Source organism: Etheostoma spectabile, chromosome 9 (genome assembly GCF_008692095.1).
Source record: "Etheostoma spectabile isolate EspeVRDwgs_2016 chromosome 9, UIUC_Espe_1.0, whole genome shotgun sequence".
Taxonomy (NCBI): Eukaryota; Metazoa; Chordata; class Actinopteri; order Perciformes; family Percidae; genus Etheostoma; species Etheostoma spectabile.
Window position 1 is genome coordinate 31,731,222 of NC_045741.1, and position 12,906 is coordinate 31,744,127.

General features: G+C 39.6%; 1 protein-coding gene across 3 annotated transcripts in view; it reads left to right on the forward strand.

Annotated features, from left to right (window-relative positions):
- The window catches only part of st3gal3a (ST3 beta-galactoside alpha-2,3-sialyltransferase 3a), a 44,782-nt gene that overhangs the window by 7,761 nt on the left and 24,115 nt on the right, over window positions 1-12,906 (forward strand). For all 3 annotated transcript variants that reach the window (XR_004333553.1, XM_032526270.1, XM_032526271.1), the window contains exons 3-6: window positions 2,341-2,383; window positions 2,557-2,649; window positions 9,553-9,647; window positions 10,943-11,006. Coding sequence is in view for 2 of the 3 variants with exons in the window: in XM_032526270.1 (XP_032382161.1) it covers window positions 2,341-2,383; window positions 2,557-2,649; window positions 9,553-9,647; window positions 10,943-11,006 (295 nt within the window). In the remaining variant the exon portion in view is untranslated. The remainder of the gene's footprint in view (window positions 1-2,340; window positions 2,384-2,556; window positions 2,650-9,552; window positions 9,648-10,942; window positions 11,007-12,906) is intronic.

Below are 12,906 nucleotides of genomic sequence, written 5' to 3' on the forward strand. Positions count from 1 at the left end.
GGGGGGGGGGGGGGGTCTCTTGTTGGTGGTCTCGAAGAGGGAAAACTCTTTGTTTAGAATTTTAATGACGTCACCGTCTTTCATTTCCTCTGTGGCTGGCTCAGCGGTCATTAAAATGGCTTGCTGCAGATGTAATGCTAGGTCCCCTTCACTCTGAGTCGAGACCTCTTCAGTCGGACTTGGAGCGTCCCCTTGCACACTCGACGTCCCATCTACTGCCTCTGAAGATGCACTGTTGCTCTCTTGATCTCTTTCCTCATCACGGCAGTGGTTGGCAAAAAGAAAAGACACTCTGTTAGTCTCTTAGCTGTCCTCAGCAGCATTTGTCATGATGGCCCGCTGAAGATTTCAGTGGGCTTTGGTGCTTGTGCGACTAGAGCAGCGCAATCCAGAAGGTACCTGTCATAATGATAGTTATTACATAATGAGCCATGACATTCGACATACATGGACCGCACTCCCAGTCACATTTATTCTTCTTTACAATTTCTTCTTCTTCTTCTTTAATGAATGTATCGAGCCTTCCTAATACGGTACGGCACTGGCGCCTGCATCAACTTAACCGCATGACAACAATAGACACGCACTCCTTGCTTTTTCTAAATTGTATTTTATTTCCCATTTTCCGTCATAACCTTTCCCGGGAATCGGGAAATAGTCATCATTTCCCGGGAATCCCGTTTCCCGGGAAAAAAAACCCTAATACACACACGTTTTCATATGACTTACTTCAGTTTGAACCAGTTACACACTGCTGTTGTGGACCTAAAACACTTTTAGCCATTCTACTTCTCAGTGATTAGAGTACTGTAAATGAAGTACACAGAGAAAGTGCAAATATACAAGTTCACCAAACACTACACAAGACCACTGCTGAAGAAAAGATCATTTATTTCTCTCCATATACCCAAATCAGTCAACATATCAACATGAAGAATCACAACAAAACAGGTGCCAGTTTTCATCAGAAAATACTAGACTTACTGCATTTTAATTTATTTATTTATATTTATTAAAGCTGATTGGTGTGTCTACAGTTAAGCAGCTGTGTGTTTGCGTGCCTGATGGCTACGATTCACAGATTGGCTCATAGGTGGGGGTAATATGACAGACAAAACAGTGACATTATGATATACTTCTGTTTCTAGTGTATACAAGTTTGTTTAGTGTTTTGCAGATCACTGTGTGTATTGTTTTTCAAAAGGTGTGAGGGTGACATTGTTCTTATAGTGGTGCACATCTGGGCCAATGTTTTGCACCTTAAGTGTAAGGTTTTTATAATTGTGTAATACTTTAGATTTCACTCGGCAAAAGCTGTAATACTGTATTTTCTGGTGGCTTAATGTTTGTTGAAGGGATGACAATTTTGTTCCACTTTGGCACTTCTTCTCACCAGATGGGGGAGCCAGTCCATTTACTTAGAGACAGGATGTGTCATTAGTGGTTTTAGTTGCCTAGATCTTCCCTCCACACTGCCCCTTCACTGTTTTTAAAGAAGAAAAGCATTACATCTTACACACTAAAATCCAGAAAGTTTCAATTGCGGAACCTAGTTATACTTTAAATTTTTTTAATAGTTTTTCTTTTCTTTTCAGTCTGTTAGCTGCAACTAACGTTCTCTAAAAATACACACACTAAGCAAATTACTTTTTTTTATACCTTTGGCACATCAGCATTTGCTAGCAATTTGGGAGATGATTGGATTGCATGTTTGTACACTGCTTGTTAGAGATGAAGACTTTACTCAAAGTTCATAAAAGGGTTGGGGGAGTTGAGCCTGGTGCTGAGCCTCTGCTACCCTGTGTGTCCAGGCTTGATTAGAAAAGTGTGTGTTATGTAGAGCCAAGCAAATGCTTGTTATTTAACATAAGCCTTTTTATAAGTCTGTAACCTTTTGGTAGCCAGACTAATTCAGCTGTAAATGGTATTTGATAAGCCTTCAAATAGATATACACTGAAACTGATTTTTCTGAATTGTATTCCATCGTCTCACCTTTACCAGAAGCAACATACCCACGTGCATATATATTGTTCTATAAGACTGACAGAGACAGAAAAAAAACAAAAGTACAAAAGCAATCACCTGGCCAAGTCAGCCTGCTGTTGTATTTACAATTTCCAAGTTTATGATTCATCATTTGAGGGATAACAAAATCCCAAGTAATGTTATGTCAAGTATACAAAAATGCTCTTACTCATATTGTTGACAAAAAGGTGTCTTTCCTCTATTTTAGTACAGAAACCCATTAACTTCTTTGTAATTAAATTACTTCAATGTCGTACAAATAACTATGATACAGTATGTCATTATATTTACCTTATTTATTTGTATTTTTCTAGTGTATGATAAGCAAGGGTTCCTTCTGAAGCTGGATGGTAGTCTGTGAGTATACATTTTTACTATTTATATGCATTGGTGTGTTGTTGTATCAATCATGGCATAAGGTGCATGGGCCGGCATTAATGAGTTGTCCCTACTGTTATTTACAGTATTTGCTGTACTATGTATTTTATGAAATTGAATCATTGCTTGACTTTATTCCTCCATGTCTCCAGGCCATTGGAGCTGATGTTAAAATACGGCAATCTCAGCAAGGGAGCCTGTAAGCCTGGTTTTGCAGCTGCCAAGATGACAGCCATTTATCCAAAGTAAGAATACGTACATGCTATGAAAGTGAGCTTGCAGCATGTTAGACATCATCATAATTGTTACATACACTGTAATTAGTTTGACCCTAGTGCAATCACTGTTCTATCCTATACCGGTTTTATTATTAGTGCTTGGGTTCTTCTAGGTTCTTCACATTTGACGTTTAGTTTTCAAAAATGTCAAGATGTCAACAGTTTAAAGGTCCCATGGCATTAAAATTTCACTTTTTAACATTAATAGGAGTCCCCCCAGCCTGCCTATAGTCCCCCAGTGGCTATAAATGGTGATAGGTGTAAACCGATCCCTGGGTAACCTGCTCTGCCTTTGAGAAAATGAAAGCTCAGATGGGCCGATCTGGAATCTTATGAGGTCATAAGGGGCAAAGTTACCCCCCCCCCCCCCCCCCCCCCTCCTCAAAAGCTACAGACTCAGAAATGGCATGTTCTAAGGAAAGTTCATTGTGGGACTGGCTCTAGTGGCTGTAATTCTGCACCAAGGCGGAAAGAGACTACTGATATGGTATTAGGGGACCACTAAGGCCTATATGAAAGCTTCCAGAGAGCACATGTCATGGGACCTTTGAGACAAGATTACAAAATGAGACTGGGTTGGTGTATTACTGTGCCACCATGGTGTCTTTTTTCTAAGTGACATATATAATAACAATAATTCCGCATTCAGTTTTATTTTTTTGAGCTAGGTCCATAGGTGTCTGTTTTGCCTACTAATGCCATGACTTTACAATGTGATGGTACTCAGATGAGCCTCAATAAGCTTTGCCCACTAGATGGCGCTCTTGTTTTAAAGAAGAAGGCTGAAGGTAAATCAGTGTGCTTTCAGCCCTTCGTTAAATAGAGAGCACCATCTAGTGGGCTCAGGAGATAAAGAAAATGCTTCATGAAGGTTCGTGAGGCTCAATTTTGGCCATCCCTACAAATTACACACCATGTTTTAAAGTAGTTCAGTAGGTTCTTTATCTTGACAGTAGCACATTAGACAGATAATCTGTGAAAACAATGCTCTTCTGCCTCCCCAAAAGGCATTTACAAGTTTCTATTGGGCCTAAAGATACAATCAATCAGAGCCGAGGATTCTTTAATGCAGTGTCCATAACTAGGCATCAAATATGAATAAAGATTCTGTTGCTGCATTGGCTATTTTTTGCCTCAGATAGATATATTTAGCTTACTGTTTATCTGTAAAATAAGAAAGTTTGTAACCAAGTTGAGCCAAAAACCAAGCACTGCCCACTGGCCAACTAGCTGGAGCAAAAATAAATATCAGTAGTAAAATAGCACCTGTAAGCTAACATGAAAGGTAAAATAAAACAGATAATAATGTAATATAAAAGAAATTACTGACTGTAGGCAGCGCGGTTTTTCATTAGTCATCGCAGGTTATTTTATTCTATGATTTATGTGAGGGTAAAAACTGACATTTATAAACATGCATTAGCTTGTTTCAAGAGGGCAACAGAAAATTAGTACAGCTAAGGGAGTTTTATAGCTAATGTATAACTCTGTTTCACTGTTTGATGTTAAATATTAACATAGTCTCATATCTTTTATTTAACCATCATAATAAATCTATAGTTATGCTTTTAGTTGGCAGTTGCCTACCTTGCTCAATGATAAATTCCACTCACTGTGCTTGTGGTGCTCCGGGGAACCTAATTCACCCACAGCATGGTTAAAAACTGGCCTAAATCATGTATTCTCAGTCAATCACTTCTATTTCATCCAAAGCTCTGAGCTCAGAGTGGTATGGTAGAGGACAGATTCTCTTTCTGCCTCTGCATTATTAAAAACTGAAGAAGTCCCCACACCGTGAAAGCCCTTCCCCTTCTTGTGTTTTCAGCACTATGTATTAAATGAGTCCAAAGATGCAGTGGTCTGAATGGGCCTATGTGTGGTGCGGAACTATTTTTGTCCTCTTCTGCTCTGCTGCTGTCCCAGTGCGTGAGAAAACCTCTGGCCGGTTCGCTTACCCACTTACTTTCAGAGCACCAGGGACACGCAGCCCTCAAACCCACCAAGGCCTTGAGACAGCAGCGCTAATGAAGTGTGCTCACAGAGTCCAGATTGAGACATGTTAAAATAACAAGAGAGGATTTTCCTCCAGAGAAAAGAGTGGTAAAAGGCCCAGGACATCCTAGACCCATTTATTCTGCTTTCTTTGCTCAGCTGGTTGGACTGCTGCAGCTAACAGCAGGTGGTGCAGGTGAGAATTCACACAGCCAGCCCAGGGCTCCACACTAACTTTCGTTTACTAGGAGCACTAGAGCCCCTAACTAAAAAATGTAGGGGCACAGGCAGAAAGTTTAGGGGCGTACAACTTAAATTGACCTGCAACGCAATTTCTCACATTTCCCCATGTTAACTGTTTTACTGATTAATGCTTTGGTAATAAATTCAGACACTACAATGTGCTGTTTTATTTTAGTTCACAGTCACATTTTAATTGAATGATGCTTAACAAATGCACATTCAGAAATGCAAAAAAAGTGTTATTATTGTCAGTGTACTGTATTATTGCCTCATACAGGCTCTCCCTCTTTTTGTTGTTTACAAACTTTTAAACTTCCATGGAATGGGGAGTATCTAGGCTAAATAAGTATCTAACACCCAGTGTGGGGAATATTGACTACTGAGGGAGCCAGAGAGAGAGGAGCTCACAACATTCACACAAGCACTATTTGGTTTTACGTGGTAAATAGTTATATATTTAACATCCTATGTGTATTTTTTTTCATACAAGCGGTCCCCGCTCTCTGCTGTCACATTTCTACCTCTCTCGCCCAAGTGAGGGAGCAGCATGTGGGAAATTCCGGGACTGATGTTTAAAAATCATGCAAATAAATCAGTGAATGCACTTCAGCACTGCCGAGGTCTAACAACACAACTCCGCCGACCGAAGGTGAGCGCAACCCGGGTTGAGACGTAAACAGAGTGAGGGAAAGAGAGGAGGGCTAACAGGTCCCGCTTTTGCAACCGGTAGTGGCGTTGCTTTTTAATTTATTAACATGTCACAGCATACTCTATACTTAAGGCTATGATTTTGTTTAAACTGCTAAATGCTTGCACTGTTGGCTAGTGACTGCAACAGTAGCAGTTCATTGAGTTTGTCTCCTCACAGTACCTCAACCAGCTTAATTCTCACAGCCAGTCTTCCTGAAAATGGTGGGTTCAGCCTTTTTCGCCACACAAACCTCTGACTGAATTATCATCCTACTGTGACATTGTAGACTCTGGCACCAGCACAATAGCTGCAGGGCGGAATAACGAGTTTGCTTGCTTATTGTTGTGATATCTGTCTGTGTCTCCTTCAAACAGATGTTTAAGCGCTCGATTACCTCTAGGACCCTCCACACATTATCCACTTACAGTGGCCATTCCCTATCCTTCTCACACTCATTGGCCTGCCACAGATTCCAGATTCATTGACGCACCCCTTACATGTTTGGCTTGAAAAAAAAAAAAGTGCGACTGGATGTAAAAACTCTCAAATTTTTGTCGCGAGATGCAACCATTTGGTCGCAGTGTGTAGCACTGCCGCCGTCAGACGGTCCGACTGCCACAAGAAAGTTTTAAAACACCAAACACAAGCACTGAAGTGCTCTTGAGTTTGTGTACTAGCTGAATGTTTCCTGCAACAACAAAGCACGCGCTGTGTCTCGCTCGTCTCTTTTCTTTCTCTCTCTCCTGTGAAACAAAGCTGCCTTCAAGTGCGGTCAGAAACGTCAGGCTCCAAACGATCCAACTGAAAACAGAAATTGTAAAATATAAAGTCTATTCATTCTACATTGGAAGGTTAAAGAACACAACAGGACGTCACACAAATTGGCCGTTTTGTTGACATGTTCCCCCTGCCGCACAATCATGCAAAAATTTACTGGATCGCTTTTTTTTGGCCTGAATGCACCGTAACAGAGGTGTCATTTATAAATTCCTGCTGCTTTAAAAGAAATACCGTATCTGTATTGCATTCTTATCCTGTTTGTTCCACTTTCTTCCGTCATTTGAGGACAGTAGAAAAGCAGATAAGAAAGTCTTGATCTAATCTGTTGTTGCTTCTGATCAGAAAAGCACGATGCATCATTAGTGGCTGATTCCCTAACTGTGTTGGAAGTGTTTCTCATGTTTCGTTCAATTATTTTGTAGACCTTCCAACACTGACTGATTAGCAGCTGTTTTGTGTTACCAAATCAGAGCTCATTTGCGGTTCATTATGTGATACTACACATAAAGGAAACAAGCTGCCAAAGCTGCACGGGTTGACTCGGTTAAAGAAACATTTTTCCTTCTGTTTCAGTTCTTCCACTGCAAGGTTTTCCTTTTGTAGGCTTTATTTTTCAAAATTGTAAACCTATTATATTAGCATTTAAAGCCAAATGTATTTTTGTGCAACTTTTCCAAGCAAAACCATTAACTGATTTCGATACAAAGTTTTTCAGATCTTTTAATCTCATGTCTTTTCTGATTAATTTTTAAGTATTTGTTTTCTTCATCCCAAAGGGAGACTTTTTTTTTTTTATACACGCATAGTGTTTCAAAACGTGAAAAGAGTTTTTCCTGTCAAAAACTCTTCAGCAGTTGACTTTTACAATCGGTGTCCTGGCTTAACACTTGGGCTACATCTACACTACTTTGTTTTGGTGTGAAAACGAATATATATCTGTTGCTACTTTTACACCTCCCGTCCACACTACTCTGGCGTTTCCGAGCCCCTAAAACAGAGATTTGGAAATACTCCTGCTCCCGTTTTGTATAGAAAACTGTGGGGTTGCTTTGTAACCTGGCTTGTTTCTTTGGAAACAGTGTCCTCTCTCTAAAAAATTGTTTGTTTTTAGTTTTCATATTCTCTTATTTGTTACTGACCATTGTCAGATTTTCACTGATTTAGACTAAACTCTTTTGTCACATGGGATTTGGAAGTCTGAAGACAATTAATGGCATTAATGTCTGTTTTGTAATCTCTCACCCTGGGGTCTTGGCACAAGGCAAAAGACAAATGTACGTTCATGTCCAGTTGTGCTATAAAAAGCTCAACTGTGAAGGCATTTATTAAGGCCTAATCCCCCAAAATGGAGACAGATGTGAAGATTAAATCGAGCATAACAGGTTTAATGCTGTGAAACAACAAACTAACAGAATACACTTAACTGTGTAATTTAGTTTTTACATGTAATGTTGAGCTATTGGTGGTAACCAGCCAGTTGGACTATGTTCATGTAAAGTAAATTATCATGTTATTTTATCCTATTATACTGTTTACATACATCTTCATACATTTGCTACTGCTAGAGTATATCTTTATAAAAGGATAATGGTTTTATAGTGTAACTCTGTTGCAGATTACATCAAGTTATTAAATACTTAGAAACAGATTTTCAGAACATAAAATGCTTGCTTTTAACGCGTAAATGTTTTTTGACTTAACGTGCAGCCAAGGACCACTGGAACCAACCGGGGACGGAGCCAGACTCTAAAAAAACATTCAGGTCTCAGTCCAGACTTGTTTTATACAGCTCTGGCCCAGACCAGGGGCTGGATGGGATTTTTTTCTCATTTACGGCAGCTATATGCACTCATGTTTATGACATTTGATAATAAAAGGCCTTAAAATCTGTACATGATGTGAGAAAAATTTGATAGTTGTCATAACTTTAGGAAGGCAGGTTTGGACCCATGTGCAAAGCTGAAGCGGAGGAAGCAGGTATAGAGTTCAAATGGTTTTATAAGAAAATATACTTACAGCCAAAAGTCCAAAACAGGCAGAGAACTCAACACAATCCAAAAGACAATCAGGAACATGTGGACACAGGCAAGACCTAAAGGGATATTTCACAGTTGGAAAGCTGAATATATCTTTAAATTGGGTCACTTATGTAGTAGAAATGTGATTTTATTTTATTTTATTTTTTCAAAATGGGTGCCTTCTAGGCCAAGAAAAGCCAGAAAATGTGTTTTGGCTCATGTGGATGAAAGGGGCTCCAGCAGAATCCTTGTTGCTGCTAAGATTCTTTATCCCTAATGACTAGTATTACCTGGGGACCTCTAGTAATTTGTAAGTTTCAGACGGAGGTTCGCTGTGATCTTAATCTCGTGCAAGTCTGCCATGTCTCTAATTTGTCAAGTAAAAATTCTACTGCAAATTACCTACCATATTTTACCAAAAAAAGGTTGTGTGGTAATACTAGTCCTGTGCAAATCAGCATCATTGTTAGGGTAGTATTGGATGTGTTGGCAATTATAAATGAAAGTTTTTACAGAGCCTTGACATTAGACGTAGACTTCTCTTAATTAATCCTTTTGGATTAATCATATGTGGGGGATCATTTCAGTAAAATTTACACTTTGCTTATCCTTTGCAAATGCACCACTAGAGACACAGACACAGGCTGAGGTTAATTTTAAATCATATGAGGTCCCCTCATACTAGTTCCGTGCAATTAGGGCTCTTGAGTCTTGAGACTATTACCCATCAACATCAGTGTGAAAATATCCCTTTACATAGCTCTGGGGCAAGAAGCTGAAGTTACTAGCTGCTGTTCATTGGGTGCCATAAAGACATGCCCATCTTCAAATACATTTTTGTTTTTAGTTTTTTTGTTTTAATTAATGTTTGATGCTTTGAAATGCCCTTCCCACAGCCTCACTGTGTGAGATGTGCAGCTCTGTCCTCTCTCTCACACTTATCTCTGAATTTGTTTAGGTGAAAGTGAAATCAGATGGACTGTGGATTAGCTGGGAACACGATGCTTTAAATCCTCTTAAGAATTCTACCATTAATCAGTGCATCTATACACATCACGGCCGTACGGGTCTTGGACAGATAATGCATTGATGAGTACCACTTCTTCATCCTTACTTGTTCTAACACGTTTTCTTTTATATCAACAGGTTCACCAAACTGGCGCCCATGTTCCTTGATCAAAATTACAAAAGATTCTCCAAGATTAGTCATTATTTGCCTCCGTTTGGTGTAAAATCACAAGGTATGATTACACATTCTTGTCTTGTCAACTCATTGTGAGTTGCACTGCATTTCTTTCCAGTTAAGACAAAAAAAATTCCAACCACTGGTATGTAAAATACCCTAGCACTGTCAAAGCCTCTGGGCCCTATTTTAACAATCTGAGTGCACGGCGTGAAGCGCGTAGCACAGGAGAGTTCAGGGCGCGTCCAAATCCTCTTTCACTAGTTTGACGGCGGAATGAAGAGTTCGTACGGCAGGCTCATGGTTCAAAAGGGAGGGTTGTACTTAGTGTCTTCATTAATTCATACTCTAGGTGTGTTTTGGGCGTAACATGCAATAAACCAATCAGAGTGTCACCTCCCGTTCCCTTTAAAAGCCAGGCACGTTTGTAACTTGGAGCATTGCTATTATGATGGCGGATTTGCACCTTAATATTTTTATTTGTAATCTTTGTGTGTGTGTGTGAGAGAGAGAGACATGCATTGTGCATGAGCCTAGGCGCATTTTACAAATGTGTTGTTAAAATACCAATGACATGCTGCGCTATTGACTTTACACCAGGTTTTTGTTGGTCAATGCCACAATTACTTCCCGCTGCCTCAAGATAGCCATACGCCAAGAATTCACCTGAACACACCTCCCTGTAAGACCTCACGCCCATGGGTACAAAGATGGGCGCAGGTGTATTTGCTGTTTAAATGACATGGCACTGGACGGTCTTGAAATAGCAAACCCACTTGCTCCGCCGAGTGCAAGATAGGGCCCTCTGTCCGCTTCAAACAAGCTAGTTTCTACGTGTCGTAAAACCATGTCTAAAGAAGTGTTTTAACTGTTCTGAACGGCCACTTTTGAAGTCGGGGTGAAAAGCCTGCCATCATAGAATACCCCTGGCTGCATCCCCAAACCCTTGTGATCCCTCTCCCAACAATTCTGGCTTTTGTGTCTTTGTAGTCTTGACTCAATGAATCGTACATATTGGGTTTAACGGAGCACCCATAGGAACTCTTCAAAGCATTCTAATACACGACTCTCTTGAAGAAGTTAGTTGCCTGTTAGTCTATATTGATGACGTTTCATTTCTGGGATTGTTCAGGTGTCACTGGAAATTCTACCAGATGTCCCTCATTTCGGCAGGATGTCCATCACCTTCCGCTTCATTTATCACAGCTGCCTCATTTATCACAGCTAGTCTAGTTGTGCTGGACATGAGGGCATCATAGCTGGGTTGGAATGTGGAGGGAAAATTATTATTTTACTTTCATCTTGATCTCACTTTGTTCTCTTTCTGCTTCTGTTTCTCTCTGATACTTGCAGAGAAGCTCATAGACATTCTTCTGGCAGCTACTCAGAGCTACGGCCTTGGGAAAAAACTGGACAGGTAAGCTAGTTGTCCTGTCATGCTCATCCACATAGTGCAGCCATCACATTATAATATTCTATATTCTTTTAGCTTTGTATTTAAAGCTACAATTAAGAGCATTTGTAAACAGTTGACGAAGTCAGTTTATAACTTTTGACAATGCACACACATTGAGGTGATTATCAGCATGGGCGTGAATTCCATCAACAATCTTTCAAGAGCAATTTTTGAAGGGGACACGAATAATAACAGCCAAAATTGTACAGTTTAATGGGTGTGTGCAGTTGTGGAACTAAGTTGGCTAGTAGAGTATGTTGATACCCCTAGCGAGAAGGCCAACTAACTAGCCAGTCGGCTCATTTTCTGTAACTAGCAAAAGAATGTTGCAAGTTTTAAACGTTAGAAACAGGCTGTAACCTGACACCACAGTGGAGCCGGGGGAGCTGCAGTTAAAGATTTCAAGATATATTTTGCATGCGCATAGGTAACTAAGCAATAATGGGCTCTTGAACTTTTGACCTGCTGCAGCCGGCCGCTCTGCGCTCCTGGCTCCACTGTGGTGTCAGGTTACAGCCTGTCTCGGCATAATCATTACTAAGGACTTAACAACAGCAAATCGTTTTTTTTGTGGGAAAAATACTTTTTGGAATGTTGGATTGTATGAGTTTGACAATCGACTAGTGTGGACTTCACCGGAAAACAGGAAATGAACAGAGGAAGGAGATGGATTAACACAACTTTAATGTGTTTCTGTCACATCTACTGCAGTTAGATTCAATGTGTTCCCTCGGAGGGAATCACTTCACATGGGTAGGCACTTGTAGTGACACTTTGAACATGTTTAGAGGCTAAAAACACGTTTAAAACTTGCCCTGTTTAATTAGGCCTGTTGGGTGCTAACTCTAGCAGGAGGATAACACGGTGTAGACAGCACCGATTGTTGTCGTTGTTCTCACTACTGACATCACTCTAAACTTACAAACAACAGAGCTACGTGTTGAAATTGACTGAAATTCTCCTTTAAGGAGTAGCTTCTCTAAATCTGGGGGTTCGTGTCCATATATTCTCTGAACAAATTGACAAAGCCCTTGTTATAAATTCTAAACAGACTGTGCTTTAATGGTAAGTCTGTCTATATACCCTGAATCTCCAGCCTTAATGTCCGGTTTCCAGATCAAGTAAAATAGTTGTTTGATTCCACCTTGTTTTTGTCTTTATATGGTCAGACACAATGTACTGAACCGGTTTCATCTGCCAGCCGAGACAATTAGGAATGTGTTTACTTTTCCACCCAGAATTAAGCTAAACACTGAACACATGTACTGAGTCTACAATACATTTTTATGATCATAATATTACCATAGTGTAACACATTGCCTTAACAGTCACACTTACTTAATTTACTTCAGATTAGATTCAGATTAGATTCAACTTTATTGTCATTACACATGTACAGGTACAAGGCAACAAAATGCAGTTCGGGTCTAACCAGAAGTGCAGTAGCAGTAAGTGTAGGACATGGATAAGTAGTGTTTAAATATAGAAATGAATACTATTATAAACAGAATTTTACAGATAGATTTATCCTATGAATATAATATATAGATAACAAGTATTGTGAACAAGATTTACAGGTGAATATGTACTATGAATATATATACAGATGACTATTAATATAAACAGAATTTTTACAGATATATATATATAATAAGTTAGGCTAAAATGAGCAGTATAACAATGGATTTAAAGGTAGTACAAATAAAGTTTGGGCAGAAGGTATCCAAATTAAAGTGCAGAATAAGTATTAAGTATAAATACTGAGTAAAAAAGCTAATCATCAAGTATTTTGGCATTAATAGTCCTCAGTTTTCTACATTAGAATATGAGTGACCGCAATGAAGAATGAATATGTAAATAT